Source organism: Primulina eburnea, chromosome 8 (assembly GCF_022965805.1).
Source record: "Primulina eburnea isolate SZY01 chromosome 8, ASM2296580v1, whole genome shotgun sequence".
In the NCBI taxonomy this organism is placed as follows: domain Eukaryota; kingdom Viridiplantae; phylum Streptophyta; class Magnoliopsida; order Lamiales; family Gesneriaceae; genus Primulina; species Primulina eburnea.
Genome location: NC_133108.1, coordinates 14,294,833 through 14,315,655, shown reverse-complemented (window position 1 = coordinate 14,315,655; position 20,823 = coordinate 14,294,833). Strand labels below are relative to the sequence as shown.

The 20,823-nt window shown below is 38.1% G+C and overlaps 2 protein-coding genes across 2 annotated transcripts; one reads left to right on the top strand and one right to left on the bottom strand.

Annotated features, from left to right (window-relative positions):
• Positions 1 to 1,822: 1,822 nt before the first annotated feature.
• LOC140839028 (uncharacterized) lies at positions 1,823 to 2,685 on the top strand. The gene is made up of 2 exons (XM_073205656.1): positions 1,823 to 1,949; positions 2,324 to 2,685. The coding sequence occupies exons 1-2, from the start codon at positions 1,823 to 1,825 to the stop codon at positions 2,683 to 2,685; spliced, it is 489 nt and encodes a 162-aa protein (XP_073061757.1).
• A 15,068-nt stretch (positions 2,686 to 17,753) lies between these two features.
• On the bottom strand, positions 17,754 to 19,094 carry LOC140838896 (sufE-like protein 1, chloroplastic/mitochondrial). Its single transcript, XM_073205511.1, has one exon. It carries the CDS (start codon positions 18,930 to 18,932, stop codon positions 17,886 to 17,888), a length of 1,047 nt encoding a protein of 348 aa, XP_073061612.1. The 5' UTR covers positions 18,933 to 19,094; the 3' UTR covers positions 17,754 to 17,885.
• Positions 19,095 to 20,823: the final 1,729 nt, after the last annotated feature.

Sequence of the window (20,823 nt, the reverse complement as noted above, 5' to 3'; positions counted from 1 at the left end):
TGCCAAAACTGAAACTCTTAGTTCTACACAATATTCTCAATACGTAACTGATATTAGCACAGTTGAATCTAACAGCTTTTAGAGAATGCTAATAAGCTCAGATTGTAGCCTTTCAAATGAAAGTGAGCTAAGATTTTGACAGAGTAACAGCAAGCTTAAGATTGAATGATCGTCTGTCTTTCTTCTGCTGTTCTTCAGTCATATTTATACTTCTCTTTCAACGGTAACTTTGATATGCATTTGAATTCTAGTATCCGTTGAATGCCACTTCATCATTTGTTGGGCAATGTTCTCTTCATTGATTGTCATACGGCGTCTTAATTGCAGTAGGCGAAATACGTTGTTCTATGCTGTAATGATTTAGGTGCGGCTTTCCATATTCATTTGCTGTTTACTATGTCCTTTTGTCGGTTGAATGTTCTTTCCCGAGAAGCATTCAGTTGAGATATGTTTTGACTGAAACTTATGCGGCTGAGTATATTAACTGATCGGTTTCCAACTGATCAGTTTTCTTCATTTGTTCAGCTGGTTTCAGTTGTTAAATATTCAGTTGTCTCATAGTTCAGTTAGTTTATTCAGTTTGTCAAACTCCGAAATTTGGTTTCCCACACAATTTTCGTTGCTAAAGATTTAATAACTGAAAATAATAATTGTCACATAGAGTCTTCAGTGAAACGATACTCGTATTCATATACATTATACTATTACTCGACATCGTGCACTTGCGATTAATTTTTGAGCATACAAAATCATATTTTTATTAAGGATTCCGCAGTGCAAGTTTTTGATGTCGTTGCCGGGGACTGTTAATCTACAATTTTATTTTCGATTATTTGCTTTAGCATTCTCTATTTTACTTTGTTTGACACCTTTGATTCCTTCATAGGTATCTCTCTTGTGCATGCCAAGGTCTCTAGAGTTTGAACTAGAGATATTCAATCCCGAGATTGAAAGAACCTTATGCAGGAGACGACAACAGCAGAGGCTTAATGACATAATGAACATGAACGAGCGTGAGGAGGAGAATCACGAAGATTTAAGGGTCGAAGAGCCAAGGGGCATACCCATGCTTGAGTATGCGCAACCATCGCTTGATGGAGCACGTCCAAGAATAGTGCGACCAACCGTCAGGGCAAACCAGTTTGAGATCAAGCCAGCCATAATTCAAATGATACAGAACACTGTCCAATTTGGGGGGAATGCGCTAGATGATCCGAACACTCACATCGTCGACTTCTTAGAAATTTGCGATACTTTTAAATCTAATGGAGTTTCATATGATGCTGTTAGAATACGTTTATTTCCGTTCTCTTTGCGTGATAAAGCTAAATCTTGGTTGAATTGTTTGCCTGTAGGTTCAATCACAACTTGGGAAGATATGTTGAGGAAAACGGCCGAGGAAGGATACGAGTTACTAGAGGAGATGGCTGCTAGCGGCTATCACCCTCAATCTGAGAGGAACACTCAGCGAAAGAATGCAGGAGTAAATCAGGTAACTGATTTTTCAGCTGTCTCTGCACAATCAGAAGCACTTAACAGGAAAATAGACAGCATGAACGTAAACGGGACAGCAATGCGCCTGCAAGAGATATTTTGCGAAAAATGCGGAGGAGAACACTATGTTAAGGACTGTCAAAATAGTGTTCATTTCTATGTGAACGAGGAGGCACCGGCGAATCAAGTGGGGGTTCAAAACCATCCAAGGAATGATCCTTATTCAAATACATACAATCCTGGATGGAGAAAACACCCCAACTTCTCATGGGGTGGTCAAGGCAGTCAGACTCGACCACAAGGAGGACAATAGTACAATAAGCAACCGATGTATCGATATGAGCCTCGAGATGAGAAATCTAGTTTGGAGCAAATGATGTCTAAGTTCATTTCAGCCACCGAGACTAGATTTCAAAACCAGGATGCATCAATAAAGGGCTTGGAGAATCAGATAGGTCAGTTGGCTAAAATGATCATGAGCAGAGAACCAGGCACTTTGCCAATAAACACAGAAACCAACCCGAAAGTTTGAGCAAATACAGTGTCACACACAAGATCTCTACTTCATATCACCCCCAAACGAGTGGTCAAGTGGAAGTGTCGAACCGAGAGATATAGAGAATTTTGGAGAAAGTTGTAGGTGTAAGTCGGAAAGACTGGTCAGTGAGGTTAGATGATGCTCTTTGGGCATATAGGACTGCGTTCAAAACACCTATAAGCACTACACCATATATGTTACTGTTTGGTAAAGCGTGTCATCTACCTCTAGAATTAGAGCATCGGGCCTATTGGGCCACAAAAGCACTAAACTTTAACTTTACTGCTACAGGTGAACGACTTCTGCTGCAACTGGATCAGTTGGAGGAATTCCGGAATCTAGCATATGATCTTGCACTGTCATACAAGGAGAAAACAAAGAAGGCTCATGACAAACGGATCATCGAAAGGGAATTCAAGGAAGGTGAAAATGTCCTGCTCTACAACTCTCGATTGGGACTATTTCCCGGAAAGTTGAAGTCGCGATGGTCTAGTCCATTCGTGATTTCCAAAGTTTACCCATCGGGGGCTGTAGAATTGCAAGACGGAAAGGATGAGACATTTACGGTCAATGCACAGCGGCTAAAGCACTACATGAGTGGCACAATTGAACCACAACTTGGAATCACCCGGTTCCAAGACTATCCGAACTGAGGCTGACCGACAGTCAAGCTCTCGACTATAAATTGAGAACTACCTCTTTTTCCCTTATCTTGCATTTAATTCGATTTTTTTTTATGTTAGTTATGTTTTAACGAGCTCGAACACTTATCTCGAACACAGATTCCAGAGAGCTCGGCGCTCGAGCAGTAATTTTTTACCTCTCGATCGCTCCTGCAATTAAAATCGCGAATTCCCTTCCCCCTTTCTCATTCTGAAATTTCCCCGAATCCCTCACAAACCCTATCGCCCCTTTTCGGTTTTCTTGTGCAGGCACGTCGATCCCTACTCAAATTCCCGACAAGGTGGAACAATCTTCATAGGGAAACAAGAATCGTCAACACTCCGGTCATCTTCTATGATTCAAGGCACCACCTCCACACTCTATCACCATGGCTCCCAAGAAACAACGAGGTAATCCCGGTTCCTCCTTTTCTTCTTCATCTTTTGATAGAACACGTTTTGTGAATGACTCGGCACATGCTCGATTTGAGCATGCTAAGGTGCATAGAAACCCCATTGCTGAAAAGGGATTTCGTCGTCTATTCGAGGATAGACACTTGGAGACTGTAAGGCTCGAGAATTATCAGTGGTCATTGATGTTAAATTTGAAGAGGTGAGAATGCATGACATAAAAATGAGAATTTTTGAAAGAATGGCCGAAGCCATACCGCACCTGCGCTTCAGACAAGACCGCACCCGCGGTGCATTATTTAGAATTTAGTGATGCAGGCCGAAGTGACACCGCACCCGCGCTCATATTGGTACCGCACCCGCGGTAGAAGGACCGCACCCGCGGTGAAAAACCCAGCGCACCCGCGGTCGTCGAATTCCAGCAAATAAAAATGAGGCCGAAACCTGAGCGCACCCGCGGTGCTAGGTGATCGCACCTGCGGTGCTGCATGCGAGAATGCCACCTTTGTTTCTTAAGTTGACACATGGCAGGGTATATATATATATTTTGTGCTGAGTCTTCACTCTTCTACTCTAGCAGACTGAACCGAGGAATCCCTTCACCATCTTCAAGCTTCTTCAAGGTTTAAAGGCAAGATTGTGCAAGATTTAACCATCCAAAGTTTGATTCAAGTATAGATTCTTGTTCCTTGCATCATAAGCTTCAAAAGGGTATACTTTTTATTACCTTGCAGCATGTTTCGAAATATGCATGTTGAAAGAAATTCAGATTTGAGCTTTATATTATGTTCTTGATATGTTGAACTTGATATATTCGCTACCGGATCGAATTACGGATGTCGTATGCTATTATTTCGAAATTCAAGTATGTACATCGAATTTGGATGGGAAGAATTGAGCATGTTGCATTGGGTTTTGATGAGAGATTATTATTGTTTGAGTTATCGATATCGCGAGACTACGCCGTTATGCCGTTGAATTGTATCAAAACCGAGTATTGATTTGTATATGAGTTACTTGAGATATATATTGATAGAATGTATGTCTACATTACCTTTCAGAGTTGTTATTGTCAGACTCAACATTCCGACTTCAAGATCTCGACAGACATTTTGCGACGAAAGGTATAATTCATGTGGTCACGGGATTGCACAACTCGGTTCAGATTTGATACGAGTTTCCCTAAATCACATACTAGATTGTTATTACATTTGATTATGTAATGTCTTGTTTATTGATTTATATTGAGTCCTGAGATAGGAGATATTGGCAGATCGGCCAAAACTAGACGTTTCGGTGTATCGACGCATAGTAGCAGATTTTCTCTATGTGTAGACCCTCGATACAGAGTTGACCGAAGTCTAGGAATAAGACGTACCGTCACCCCGAGTGGTTGGGTAGGTGACAGACCGTCTTATTCACACCGGGATCCCTAGATTAGAAACGAATCGAGTCAAGAATTGGATGTTGAATACAGATTTGTATTCATTTATGTGTTTAGATTTTAATTCATGTTACCTGATATATGCTATGCCTTTGTACATGATTATTACATTGCATGCATACATGTTTTATACTGGGATATGTTCTCACCGGAGTTATCCGGCTGTTGTCGTGTCTGTATGTGTGCATGGCAACAGGTGGGGCAGGATCTGGGTCTCGAGCTAGATGAGAGATTGACGATAGCGTGGAGATCTCGGACGTTGAAGATTTCTAGTGTTTCCTATTAGACTGTTACTACTTATGTTTGTAGTTGGGATTTGAACACTAGTGTATGATTGTACTAAACAGACATGTATGTACATGATGTTGTTTAATTATTATAAAGACATGTGATGCTTTGATTTTATATTTGAATTAATGTTAAAAGCAAAATTTTGACCCACATTTTCGAGCAAAGATCCAATAAATCCCAAAAGAATTGAGTTAGAGCCCGGGTCCCCACAGAGACTCTTGTGGAATTAGGGAGACGATGATGGGTAAAATTTGACGAGCAACCTAAGGTGGCAGTGGTGTCTGTAGTTAGGGAATTCTATTCTAATTCTAGTGAATGAACTGATGGTAAATCGTTTGTTAGAGGTCGGCTTGTGCCTGTTTGATTCATTCACGATTAACGTCCTATTAGAAACGACCGACGTTGACGACTCCGAATTCGAGGCATTAGTTGCTGACCCTAATTACACGATGATCATCGAGACTTTGTGCCTTCCACGGGCGACCGAGAAACCATTAGGGGGACCCCCGAGCTGCTTTGACGAAAAATATTTGCGGGCCGATATTGCCCTGTGGTATTTATTTGTATCAGCTATACTCCAAAGATGTTCTCAGATAATTAATTTTATACGATCTTCAAGCTTCTTACGCAAATGTCGAAAAGAAATTTTTCAAATTTTTATGATATAGAATTTTCAGAAAATGAAAACAAATTTTCAAGGCAGAGATATCACGGCTCTGATAACAAATGTTAGAAATATCTTAACAAAATTATGTTTTTACACATTTATGACATGATAAACAATAAGAAGAAGTAGATCGAGCGTTACCTCATGTCATCGAATGATTTGTAAGTTTTCTGATTTCCTCTGATTGAAGCTTTCTAAGCACTCCAACTCTCTCCATAGATGATGTATTTTGTTCTTATGAGGTGTGTACTTAGGGACCTCAATCACCGCTATTTATAGGCATTTCTCATATCATCGATGAGTTTATCGGATTATTTCATGCTAGCATTAGGGTAGTACCCTAATGCTAGATCCAAGGGCTCAAAATTGATTTGGCTATGTGGGGTCTATATAAATTTATATAGACCCCACATAGCCAAATCAATTTTGAGCCCTTGGATCTAGCATTAGGGTACTACCCTAATGCTAGCATCTCATCAACCGAGTTTATCGGGAGCTCGAGAGTCAAAAGAAGAGGCGTATGTGTTTCTCAATTTTCTAAAGTCGAGGCGCATTATACCGTTTGTAAAAAATGTAGGCTATGGCCGTCGTCATTTCCTACACGTTTTTCCTTCTTTTGATAGATATGGGTCATTTTTTTTTACATTTGGAACTTGTAAGAGCACTTTAATCAAACATATGAAGTATCTTCCCATGACATGGTTTATTCCTCTTATCACGAAAAGCTTTATGATAGATTACCATGATTTACTCGAGGTCATGAGGCTATATCCAGCGGTAGTATATGTTACCAGAAGGCTTTGATAACGAAGCTAAGCTCGGGAACTTAACAATACCAGCAGGTGAGGAAGTTAAACTGCCAATACGCATGTTCAATCATGACAGGGAAATTTGGGGGGACGACTCAATGGATTTCAATCCTGGGAGATTTAGCGAAGGAGTTTCCAAGAAGGGAAATGGTATGTACTTCCTCTTTGGTTGGGGCCCTCAGATATGTGTTGGACAAATGTTCGCGATGTTAGAGGCCAAAATCGCCCTGGCCATGATTCTACAATGCTTTTCTTTGAGCTCTCACCGTCTTACACGCATGCGCCCGACTATCTTACATATCTTGTACCTCAACATGGTGCTCACTTGGTTATGAACAAGATATAGGGGTTGAATGATTCTTCATATTTTTTGTCACTAAAGATATTTTATCGATGTTAGTTCTACACCTGAATTCTGATCGGTTGTGCTCAATGATTCGATGTCTTTACTTATTAGTTCCAATTATGGATCGAGAGCGATGAATATCTATCTCTTCCATTTCTTTCTAGCTATCTATAATCTTGTGAAGTTGAACGAAAAATATAATAAAGCTGGACATGGAACTAACAGTGCTTAATGTTTATTTATGAAGCGTCAATCACATTTAAGTTTCATAAATATTACATTTCTCCCATGAACAATTCAACATACGTTATTCTCATAATTCAGTGAAAAGGGATGAACGTATTCAACATTGTTCATTAATTTCGATCGAGAAAGGCATCAGCAAGTCTCTTTCCAACTTCGACTGATCCGACCTTGTTCAGATGCAGCTTATCGTCAAATTTTATCTCCGCTCCCTTAGCAACAACCGTTACCACGTGTGGAAGCTTTATTTCCTTCTGAGCTTCTCTCACCATCATTTTGTATTCTCCGTTCCGATGGTCATCGCCACCTAAATCAATAGACCATGTTGTAAATTTAAGACAAATTTCAAGAAATTAGAAAAAAATCAACGTTAGTCAACAGAATCGTGATGCCATTTTGATCAGACAAGATAATGTGAAAAATATTGTTGCTTGCTAGCATTAGATTGAGATGTACGAGCTCAATAGATGGATGAATGCTGGCTGCTGCTGTCCGAGTATAGACCTTTCTATGCTTCAGCTCACAGGCCATGTCAACAGTCTTACTTTCTCTACACAATCTTAAAATAGTATGAGCTGTGTTCGAAAATAAGAAGTCGGAGGTGATCAAAGCCATAATCAAAAAGATGACATCATTATGATATCTAAGTTCTTGAAAATGATTATAGTTGTATTTGTACTATCTTTTTACATTTATTAATGAAACTCATTTCACTAAAAAAATAAAATGGTATGAGCTCATGAAAGGGTTGTCTTACTAATAGCTTGTTAGTTTTTTTTTTTTTTTTTTTTTTTTGTTGAGAAAATAATTTTAGTGGACTAATTTATCCCATTTATTCATAATTTTGATGCATTAACTTTGATTTTTTTACCCTATTTTGTCGAATACTGACATCACTAGAAAATACTGATGGTAGAATGACAATAAAAATTATTAACATGCAACAAGATTTTGTTAGTGGAATAAAAATATTTATTTACCCTGTATTTGTATATATGTTGTACATTGCTCTAGCATACCATGTATATTTCCTATAATTGAATCACATATGAATATAGTTTAGATGAAACTTGAAAGACACGATCTCTCCCTCAACTGATACTTAAATTTTTACTAATAATTTTTTTAAAAAAATATATGTTATCTTTAAGTATGTTAAAAAATCTCCCTAGCTCCGAAGTGAATGCCACAAATTAAAAGATCCTTCTAGGCTGAAAAATTAAATTTTATTTAGTCGATTCTATTCGGGATTAATTAAGATAATGTTGGTATTGACGTACCACAAGCACCGGCAAGTCCGGGAGTCCAAAATCAGCCCGCACATTGGTAAGAAACTTGGCCAATCTGCTTCCATATAGCTTAGCATCTTCATGGTGAATTGCGTCACTCTCACATTGGTACCAAAGAAGAGCTTTAATCTCGCCTCCAGCTTGCAATGCAACCTCAGCCCTATACACCAACTGGTTGTAATGTGTGGGGACCCGGACGCTAATCATCTTTGGGATTTAATTATCAATTAAGATAAAACAGGGTCTAAAAATTTTTCGTTTTAAGATATAACTGCGGAAGGTAATGGAATCTAAATATTATACATGTCTGTATAAAAATAAATTTCAGTATTAAAAATACAACAATCTAATCTAAGGTTCAACTACTAAAGTTCAAGTAGTAAAATCAAGTCTACTGTAAGTCCGGAATCACCACGCTAAACTCGTCTCCTCTCATCATCATCTCGACCCTGATTCAGCCCCACCTGTTGTCATGCACACATACAAAACAAGACAACAGCCGGATAACTCCGGTGAGAATAAATCCCAGTATAAAACATGGTAAGCATGTATATAAATAAACTAATTCATAAAACATGCCGTCATGTATAAACACAATATAATATTTCATAATCTATGAAATTAAGCATGCAACTCAAATCAGATAAACATGCATATAAACAATCTAAATCATAAAACATGCTAGCACAACTGAAAGCAATAACGATGGGTCCCATGATCTAGGAACCACATCCATATAATTATGAAGTCCTAATCAAATCATGTCTAGACTTGACTCGATCTATAACTCTAGGGATCCCGGGGTGAATAAGACGTCACTACCTACCCTCCAATCGGGGTAATGAACGTCTCATTCCTAGACTTCGGTCTGAGCTGTATCAACGGCGGCAATAAGAGTAATACCTACTCCTATGCTGAGATACGCCGAAACGTCTAGCTATTTGACAATGCCTGTCAAAGACTCTCCTATCTTAAATGCAATGAATAACAATCTGTAAACAAGCATAATCATATTCATAACTGAATATCACAATTATCTTACCTGCTTGAATACAATTCTATAATCAAAGCATAATCAAGTAACAATATAAACAATAATCTAGTATGTGATTTTATTGGGAAACTCAAATTAATCTAATTTGAGTCATGCTTCCCGAATATCACATGAATTATACCTTTGTCTTCCTGATCTGATGAAGAAGACGTCTCGAAGTCGAATTTGTCCATATCTTATCTGAAATGACAATAACCAATACACTGTGTCAATGAATAACTCAATACACAATCTGTTCTGGTCAATATTCAACACTGTATATAATCTGATCAATATCGAAACAGATACAATCTGATTCATAACAATGATATCACGACATAATCGAATTCATTTCTGAATCTAAACAATCTGACTCCACTGATGTTTCGACGGCATAACAATACTGTCTCGATAACCCCGTCAGTCTAAACCTCACAAATATAATACCAGACTTCGAAATCAATACTGATACAAATGATAATCTCAATAACAATACGAATCTGATATAAAATCTCAGTCAAATCCATTCTGAAAATCATAACAAATACATAAACAATCTGTTCTTCAATCTGACTTCAATTATACGATGTCTAACATGACAAGAACATCATATATGAATCCTATTCAATTCTGACAACATCATAAATTCAACTCATGTCTAAACGTAATAAAACTTACGTCCAGTTGTAGCCTGTGTTGATAGGAACACAGTACTGAAGTCGGATTCAAAATCAGACGGACGGATTTCTCCCAAAAGGCGTAAGGATTTTTCAACCCTTTGCCCGAACCCTTTTCTCGATCTTTATCCTCGTTTTTCTTCTTTTAAAACTGAAGGATTCGTGTATATATATATATATACATCCACTTCCATGCAAAAAGACGAGTGGCTCGTTCTGCCTTTTACACGTCTCGCGCTCGAGCGGTAAGAAAGTACCGCTCGAGCGCGGCACTTTCTGTCCGAAGGCTAGCTTATCTCCATTGGCGCTCGGGCGGTAACTTTCTACCGCTCGGGCGCCATACGTTATGTCCAATTTTCTTACTTATGGTGTGTTGGCGCTCGGGCGGTCTTTTTCTACCGCTCGAGCGCCGAAGGTTCTGTACAAAATTCTTATTTTTCTTGCACCGACGCCCGGCCTCGTCATTTGAGTTCTTATAACCTCAATCACCTCAGTTAATCACCGTCTGATTACAGGAATTAATTCTCGGGCATTACATTTCTCCCCCTCTTAGATCTGAGTTCGTCCTCGAACTCATAAGCAATCAATTTCAAATATAAGAGAAGAAATGTATAATAGAGTTTAACATCCAAACTCATTTCACTAGCCAACTCAATCCCATATACGCCAATTGCAATCCATAACAAAGCAATACCACCTGTAGTTGCTATTCCATCTTTTTATCCCAATCAAGGACCTATGCCATCTTCGGTTTCAAATACCAATCGTCATCATCCGACATTGGTTTCCTACATCTATCCATTCTGAATTATTTTGATAACTAGTGCTAACATTCAGCACTAAAGTTCTACTAATATCTTTCAATATCTGAACAAGACACTCCGACTACCTGTCACTTTGTGAACAATCTGCCAGAGAGAGCTGATGATATAATCTACCACAAGTACACACTTAATCGTAATCATATTCTGATATACTCTACTCGAAATCATCATTCTAGTCAATCTGACTATTTCTTTGACAGGGATCTCTGTCACCTAGTTCTGTTTGTACATCATCTTGACAAACTACCCGATATAGATTGAACAATCTATCAATCACAATCATACCATATCCCAATCTGAAGAAAATGGCGGTAATTTCATTACATCAGTCCTAGAAATGTACTTCCATTTCTATGCAGGATTATACCAAGTCGGTAATAATCTTCTAATTCCTAGCTTTCTGGCTTCTTTTGTTAGCGATCCAGACATATCAGTACCATTTTTACCAACCTGTCGGTACAAAGGCTGTTAGAACTGATCAAATCTGTCTATACCAACACTATTTGTTCGAGTATCACACATTCTGAAATGTCGGAATGAAACCTGAATCCCTTACTGTGCATTTCTGACATACCTGAGATTTCAGATTCGAACTATGATGTACAAAATCAGTTAAGAACAGAAAATAAATAAGAAATACCTACCTGGTAATCGGCTCTGACTACCCATATCAAAAGTTATAAATAATTCTGAAACATTCTGACATCACACAATAGAAGTAGTCTGTCTGATACAAACACACGGTCACATATCTGTTACTGTAAACGATACTCTGCTCTGATTTCAACTGTTTACAATAAACTGTATTACACTGATTCACAATAACGGTAATATCACATCGAATTCTGAATAGAAAGAACTTATACAGATCTAGTGAGTTTAAAAAAAACTCATAACATAATAAATTCTGGCTGGCTGACCAAATCTTCATATTGCCCAGATCAACTGCTATATCTCATCTGCAAATAGAATATACTCTCAACCAATATAAAATGTCTCAAATACTGATTTAGAACAATAACAATACTCAGCAGATATACAGCAATACGAGAATAAGAAAATCAGAAGAAGACAATCCGCTCAAACCAGCTAATAAAATTCTGACATCTTTGACATTCTGCTAATTTTGATATTCCTGATACCGCATAATCTGAATATAAACCTGCATCAATAACTGCATTCGGATCCCTACCTGACCCAGTGCTGTATACAATAATCACAGTTCTCAGAATATTTAACCCAGTCTTCAAATATTCAATATAAACAATCAGATGCTGTGGATATATCCCGGAATCATAGATATAACAAGCATACTTCCTCAAAATACCCTTGAACACATAATCTGTCAATCTAGAAACAGAACTAAAATGTCTTCAAGAGAAATACACAATCAACTGGATTCGTTAGCCCATACTTTAATCTGTCAATTCTTTCAATTCTTTCTGATAGAGAACCCATCTGACATCTTATCTAAGAAAACACCAGTTAACTATGATATTAATATCAAATTTTAGGCTCGATTTCAGTGGATCTACTGAATACATAAGGATGCCATCTGTTCCTTTCTGTAATAATCGAGTCCTAAACCCTACAATTTCTGAGGATTTCTGGATCGAAAATCCTCATTTATCAACTAGATCGGGTCTAAATCTCATCATTTCTGGAACACTTCTACGATATTTCTGTACTTGTTTAGCATATACATGTCAATAATGCAGTCCAAATCAGACAATTACAAGTACATCATAATCTAATCCAGTCCCATCCTCATCTAACTGTAGTATATAATATGTCACAGAAATTTCTGATATCAACATATTCCTCAACAGCCAAGGAATCAATACTACAGTATACACAGACCCAACAGATACAGCATATCTCCATACTACTCATTCACATATACTCATAACGAATGCATTAGTATATATCAATACGTATGCAATATAATCATAAAAAAATGATACCTGTTGTAACTTCTGGGTCTGTTTTTCACGCATTGCCACCCGATGGTCCTGCTCCCCAGAATCTTTGGGAACCCTTCTGAGGACACACTCTAGCAAAATGCCCATGCTGTCCGCAGATATTGCATCTACCAGTCACTCCCTAGCATTGTTCGGTGGGATGTCTCCCTCCACACTGAGCGCAATAAACTCCAGTATAACTCGGACTGGAACCACTGGAACTGGAGGAACCACTGCCTAACTTCTTAAACTATTTCTTCCGAGCTTTCAGCAAATCTTGCTTTCCACTCGTGCTGCCACGTTCAAATCTCGAAGGGGATTGTGGTATCTGGGGTTGCTTCACACACAACCTCGTTAATTGTCGAATCAAACTCTCTTCTGATCTCTTTGCTTTACTCAAGACATCAGCAAAGTGATAGGGTCGCTGTAGATTCATGAATGCAACTATCTCCGAATTCAATCCTCTAACGAATTGATTCACTACAGCTTCATCATCCCTAGCCATATGAGGAGCAAAACGCAACAGAGTAGAAAATTTAGCAGCATAATCATCAATATTCAATTGACCTTGACTTAAATTCTCAAATTCTGCTTTCTTGTCTTCTCGGTACGAGGCGGAGAAAAATCTTTGATAGAATTCAGTCTTGAAGACTTCCCACGTGATCACAGTACCACGTAATGCTAATACTCTTTTGATTGTAATCCACCAACTTCTGGCAGCCTCTTGTAATTGGTGAAATACCAATTTAACTCTTTGGTCATCTGTACAATCCAGTAGATCAAACAATATCTCTATGTCCTCAACCCAGTGCTGACACGTTTCAGGCGTCTCTGTACCACTCAGAATCGGCGGCTGAAATAACTGAAATTCTGCCAACTTGGTTTCCATCGGAGTCGCTGACACATCTATCTGCGGTTCTGGTATATATGGCTGCTCATACGATGTACTGCCTGTTTCCAAAATCCTTCGGGGAGGTACATCTGATTACCACAAACATTAGTAATCCCATACCACAAATCTGTTTCAAATCTTTTCCTGACCATCTTACTGCTGGTCATGAATCCGATCTGATTCGTATTCAGTGATACATAATACCAATCTAATTCACATAATCAGGTAAACATGTATCTAAAAGCAGTAACACATAATCTCATGCTAGCATCACAATGTAAATCAACATCATAAGTAATCTCATGCTAGCACACACATGCAAGGAAAGAAAATTCATCTACCCCGCTCATTCTCTTCTAACTCCATCTAAGTCAATCTAAAAGATCTATCAGTTCTAACTATCTCAATCTAAAGATCTATCTCTAAAGAAACTATTGGCTCTGATTATCTTCTCCTAAAGGATCTATGCTCTGATACCACCTGTTGTGGGGACCCGGACGCTAATCATCTTTGGGATTTAATTATCAATTAAGATAAAACAGGGTCTAAAATTTTTCGTTTTAAGATATAACTGCGGAAGGTAATGGAATCTAAATATTATACATGTCTGTATAAAAATACATTTCAGTATTAAAAATACAACAATCTAATCTAAGGTTCAACTACTAAAGTTCAAGTAGTAAAATCAAGTCTACTGTAAGTCCGGAATCACCACGCTAAACTCGTCTCCTCTCATCATCATCTCGACCCTGATTCAGCCCCACCTGTTGTCATGCACACATACAAAACAAGACAACAGCCGGATAACTCCGGTGAGAATAAATCCCAGTATAAAACATGGTAAGCATGTATATAAATAAACTAATTCATAAAACATGCCGTCATGTATAAACACAATATAATATTTCATAATCTATGAAATTAAGCATGCAACTCAAATCAGATAAACATGCATATAAACAATCTAAATCATAAAACATGCTAGCACAACTGAAAGCAATAACGATGGGTCCCATGATCTAGGAACCACATCCATATAATTATGAAGTCCTAATCAAATCATGTCTAGACTTGACTCGATCTATAACTCTAGGGATCCCGGGGTGAATAAGACGTCACTACCTACCCTCCAATCGGGGTAATGAACGTCTCATTCCTAGACTTCGGTCTGAGCTGTATCAACGGCGGCAATAAGAGTAATACCTACTCCTATGCTGAGATACGCCGAAACGTCTAGCTATTTGACAATGCCTGTCAAAGACTCTCCTATCTTAAATGCAATGAATAACAATCTGTAAACAAGCATAATCATATTCATAACTGAATATCACAATTATCTTACCTGCTTGAATACAATTCTATAATCAAAGCATAATCAAGTAACAATATAAACAATAATCTAGTATGTGATTTTATTGGGAAACTCAAATTAATCTAATTTGAGTCATGCTTCCCGAATATCACATGAATTATACCTTTGTCTTCCTGATCTGATGAAGAAGACGTCTCGAAGTCGAATTTGTCCATATCTTATCTGAAATGACAATAACCAATACACTGTGTCAATGAATAACTCAATACACAATCTGTTCTGGTCAATATTCAACACTGTATATAATCTGATCAATATCGAAACAGATACAATTTGATTCATAACAATGATATCACGACATAATCGAATTCATTTCTGAATCTAAACAATCTGACTCCACTGATGTTTCGACGGCATAACAATACTGTCTCGATAACCCCGTCAGTCTAAACCTCACAAATATAATACCAGACTTCGAAATCAATACTGATACAAATGATAATCTCAATAACAATACGAATCTGATATAAAATCTCAGTCAAATCCATTCTGAAAATCATAACAAATACATAAACAATCTGTTCTTCAATCTGACTTCAATTATACGATGTCGAACATGACAAGAACATCATATATGAATCCTATTCAATTCTGACAACATCATAAATTCAACTCATGTCTAAACGTAATAAAACTTACGTCCAGTTGTAGCCTGTGTTGATAGGAACACAGTACTGAAGTCGGATTCAAAATCAGACGGACGGATTTCTCCCAAAAGGCGTAAGGATTTTTCAACCCTTTGCCCGAACCCTTTTCTCGATCTTTATCCTCGTTTTTCTTCTTTTAAAACTGAAGGATTCGTGCAAAAAGACGAGTGGCTCGTTCTGCCTTTTACACGTCTCGCGCTCGAGCGGTAAGAAAGTACCGCTCGAGCGCGGCACTTTCTGTCCGAAGGCTAGCTTATCTCCATTGGCGCTCGGGCGGTAACTTTCTACCGCTCGGGCGCCATACGTTCTGTCCAATTTTCTTACTTATGGTGTGTTGGCGCTCGGGCGGTCTTTTTCTACCGCTCGAGCGCCGAAGGTTCTGTACAAAATTCTTATTTTTCTTGCACCGACGCCCGGCCTCGTCATTTGAGTTCTTATAACCTCAATCACCTCAGTTAATCACCGTCTGATTACAGGAATTAATTCTCGGGCATTACATAATGACCGCTAACGTCGTCTTTCATCCACTGCATGATACTTGTTTGCCATGCATGCAAGGGATCAGACCGATCGTCCCGAATCCCGGGTTCTGGATCAAGATTCTATTGGCAAACGGCATTGCGGGCCCTACTCCCACAACTCCCATAAATTTCTTTGTCGATACCTACGTTAAGGCCGGGGCAGCTGCCAGTTTCCATGTCTGGTTGGCATCGAGCATGAGAATTTGCGGGTTGGAGAGAGTATTCCAGGGGTAAGTACTGTTGTCGTTAGTATATCCTCTACCGGCCATATTGCTTTGTCCGGCTACGATGAAGATGCTTTTATAACTGGAATCGTTTTCATTTTCTATAGTAGCCAAACTAGAACGTGCCAGAAGGAAGTATTTCATGCAAAAAGGTAGAGATGGATTTGGGGAAGGAGAGACACTTCTGTTCATTACCTCTCCCACTTTTTCCTCCCCTTCACCATTCATTATATATGCAATATTTATTTACAAATGGGATTGTGGTTAATCTGTGTGTTTTTTCTTTAACAAATAAAATAACTTTGTTAAAATTGATTAAAAGGTATAAAATTTGTGTGAGAAAAAATTTGATGTTTAAACAATTTTGAAGGAAGTTACAAAAGCGTACCTGGGATCGTCTTGCCTAGCTAAGGCTCGCATTCTAGCAATGTCAGTGAGTTTCTATTTTCTTTGGAGTGCTAGGAACTCGAGACTCTTCAAGAATATTGAATCGTGCTTTGATATTTCGTTTCAAAATAAATTAAAGAGTGTATTTAGATTTTATATCGCTTTTATCCTCAATATTTTGTACTTCAGACTCAAGGCCCTTGAATGATTTGTAATATTAATCAATTAAAATCAGAGGAAGAAACTACATCAATCCAACTTTGTCAAATGAAAAAGCAGGAATGGAAATATGAACAGTAAACTCTGTGTAACCCATAGAATGAACCAAAACCGAACCAGTCATGTGACTGGTTCCGTATGGAGGGCACAGAACCTGCCCACCCGTTAAGCATGACTACCCTAGATCTATAAAGTCTTCAAGTGATTCAAAAAAGGTGCTAATCAACATGAGTAGAGATGTAACCAAAGTGTCGAGAGATTTTAAACTCATTTTTCCAACAGAATTTCTGTACGAAGATGATTCCTATAACTGTAGTGCTATACCATAGATATATCCCCGCAATCTATTGAAGTCACCATTTAAAAAAATGAAAAAGTAAACAGATAATTGATGGTGGCGAGATAAGCTTCGAACAAAAGGTTAACTACACAGTCAAGAATGTGCCACCTCAATAATATACTTCTGAATCAATGCTTTCCTACACAGGATAAATATCTAAGAATTAAACTCAATAAATTCTAGTTTCCTATTCAACTGACACCAATACTAAGCCTCTAAATCAGCATAAATGATTAGCACTCATGAACCAAGGTCCCCATGACAAAAATACTAGATGAAACTCAGCCACTAGATGTCCAAATATCATTAAGCAAGAGGAATGAAGATCAACGCACAACACTGGCAGATCATAGACAAATAACAAACCATAGAATCATCTAAAGGATTTCAAGATTGGAAACAAAAAATAAAGGCAATTAATTCGCTGCAAAGCTACTATAAATGTATCATACGTGATCAAGATAAAGTGTAAAGCGATTAGGAATCCGTTGTATCTTTGAAAAGAACACATATTCTGTCATCAATTTTATTCCAGTGAATTAGTATCTGTTTATAAAGAAAGTAAAATTAAACCTTAACCATGATAAGATTACTTCACGGATTGCCATCTTCGGCTGGCGTTTTTGCCACAATCGACAAAGCATGTAATCCACCCTGCAACTCGTCTTGCAACAAGCTGTAAATCAATCTGTGCCTCTTAACCAAGCTTTTCCCTTCAAATTCTTCAGAAACCACTTTTACATTGAAATGCGTCTCAGCGTCACTTCCTCGAAAATTTGAATGCCCGGCGTGCTGATAAGATATATCCTCAACTTCCAATTCTAAGGGCCGGAGCTCTTTCTCCAGCATCTCTTTAATCCGCATCCCTCTACTGCCCAACAAACCTCCATTGCCTGAATCAATACCAGTATAAGTTTCACTAGATTTCGATCCATCATCTCCACCACCATCATTCGGCTCCAAATTTGAATTTTCAACCGGTCTTTTTCCAAATTCTTCACCAGTTGAATTTCCTGCCTTTTCAGCTTCGACATACAGCTGCAAAGCCTTCTTTTGCATCAATTTCAACATATTCAAGAATCCATTATTCCGAGAAGGAGTTAAACTCTGTTGCAACCCCAAAAGCACCACAAAATCAGGTGATACCCTCACAATCTCATCCACAGGCCGGCCCGATAGACCTTGAACTAGCAAGGCAGCGAGCCCTTTAGTGAGAACAGAATCAGAATCGGCCTCAAAGATAACATTTTTATCACTATCAAGGTATGCTCTGACCCACACCTGAGAAACACAACCTTGCACTTTGTTATCATTGGTTTTATACTGAGACTCCAAAGGGTTCAGGTTTCTTCCATAGAATAACAATTGCTCATACTTGGCCTTTGGTTCTTGAACTCCCTGGAAAAGATTGATAATATCCTGTAGCTTAGGTGGCAGCTCTTCAACGGGTTGAAGAGAAACCGAAGGCGGAGCGGAAAAATTGGGTTTCTTTGTAGGTATTCTTTGCATCGTAACGGGATTAAAGAAGAACAATTTGTGGGTTGGTGACCGTAACAAAGATGAGGCTTTTATGGTATTCGAAATTAGGGTGTTTGTATGGTGGAGGAGGAGGGAGTATGGGATTCTGCTATAAACTGACATGAGATTTCGATTTCTGATGCTTTATTGCGACTTTGGATTCCCAGATAATTTTTCTTGGGCTGTGATTTTGCAGCGAGGGTTTGAAGAAGTTGGAGAGAGAGGTCGACGATGAGGTAATGAATTTCTTCGTTATCATGCCCAAAGATCATGAGAAAAAATTAAGAACTAAGAACAATATTAATTTGCAATATAACTTACCAAGATTTCTCGTTTTTGAATTTTCCTAAAATGGTTTGAAAATTTAAAAATTACGAAAACAATTTTATTAAATTAACATCAAAGATTTCATCTTTTCGAATTCTTTTGTCCAAACACATGTTATTAAATTGGATTTAAACACAATTGAGTTGAGGTTAAATGGAGTGCTTAAAATTTGAATAGTGTTAAATCTAAAAAAGATAAATTGGGATTGATCTTGATCAGATTCATTTTTCTATAAAACTTGAATTTGGAACATTTAATATGAAAATGAATATCAAAACATATTTAAATAGTTTAAATAACATTAAAATAAATCACTAAGATAGATCTTATCATGTTTTATTTGGCTCAAGATCTTATTTACAGTTAAGGCTTTTTTTCTCTCGTCGTTTCTCTTCTAGGGCTTCGACGTGGGTAGATCTCCTATCAAGGGTAGGTTTCTTCCTGGTTCTCTAATCAGGATCTTTCTACAATGGACACTGAGGAAATCTCGAGAAGGGTGAACAAATTTAAATTGTCTGCTAGTAGTTCTGAAGACATGATAACAATTCCTGAAGAGCTGGAATCTATTGGCCATCTTCGTTTGGAATCTTGCCTTGTGGGTAAGGTTTTTTCCCCAAATCAGTTAATCGGGAGACCTTTAAAACCCAAATCCTCGAATCCTACAGGTCAAGAAAAAGGTGTGTATCGAGGTTATATGAGAGAATATCTTTCTGTTGGATTTTGCTTCACCTATTGACCGTCGTCATGCGCTGTTGGACGGGCCTTGGACTTTCTTCAAAGACGGGCCTTGGACTTTCTTCAAAGACTTAATGGTGTTCAAAGCTCCAACAGGTCTTAAAAAACTGCTGATATAGTGTTTGATGAAATTCCTATTTGGATTCAATGCCATAATGTTCCACTAGCTTATATGTATTCGGACATTCTGCGCACCATTGGCTCGAAATTAGGACGGGTTATCGAAGTGGACGAGGCTGATAATGGACAATGCACGGAGAGTTATGCTAGAATTCGAGTATTGTTGAATATTACCAAACCTTTGAAACAGTGTATATGGATTCAAGCAGAAAACTCCCGGTAAGAAATCTGTATCATTCTTGTATACGAGAAATTACCTAATTTCTGCTTCAAATGTTGGCTAATTGGTCATGTGAATCCTGATTGTGTTGAAAAGGCAGGGGGAGATTCAGAGTTCAAATTCGGAAATTGGCTTAGAGCATCCTCTGTTGGGGGTGACAGAACATCTTATCCAACGAAATCGAGAACTACTCAAGGTGGGGGAATCAAAAGATGCTCTTGCAACAGATAAAGCTGGACTGATTGAGAATATAGATTAAAATCTTCGTAACATGATTTCAGCAGATTCTGACTCTTCCCGAGATAGAAGCGAGACAGATGAAAATTTGGTTTTAATAATAACTCAGCAACAACATAACACAATTGTTACTATCGTGGATTCCCCTATTTTGATGATGGAGATAGGAGATGACGAAGGCAAAAAATATGGATCAACCAAGGCAGTGACCAGTAAAAATCCTAAGAAAAACTGGAAACGGTTGGCAAGGAATTCCAATAATAGTCTTTTAAGTGGGGATGAGATTAGCCATACATTGATTACTAGTAAACGAGCCTTGAGTAACCAAGATGATTCAAATGATCCAGTGAAGCGAGTGAAGACATGTGTTGAGAT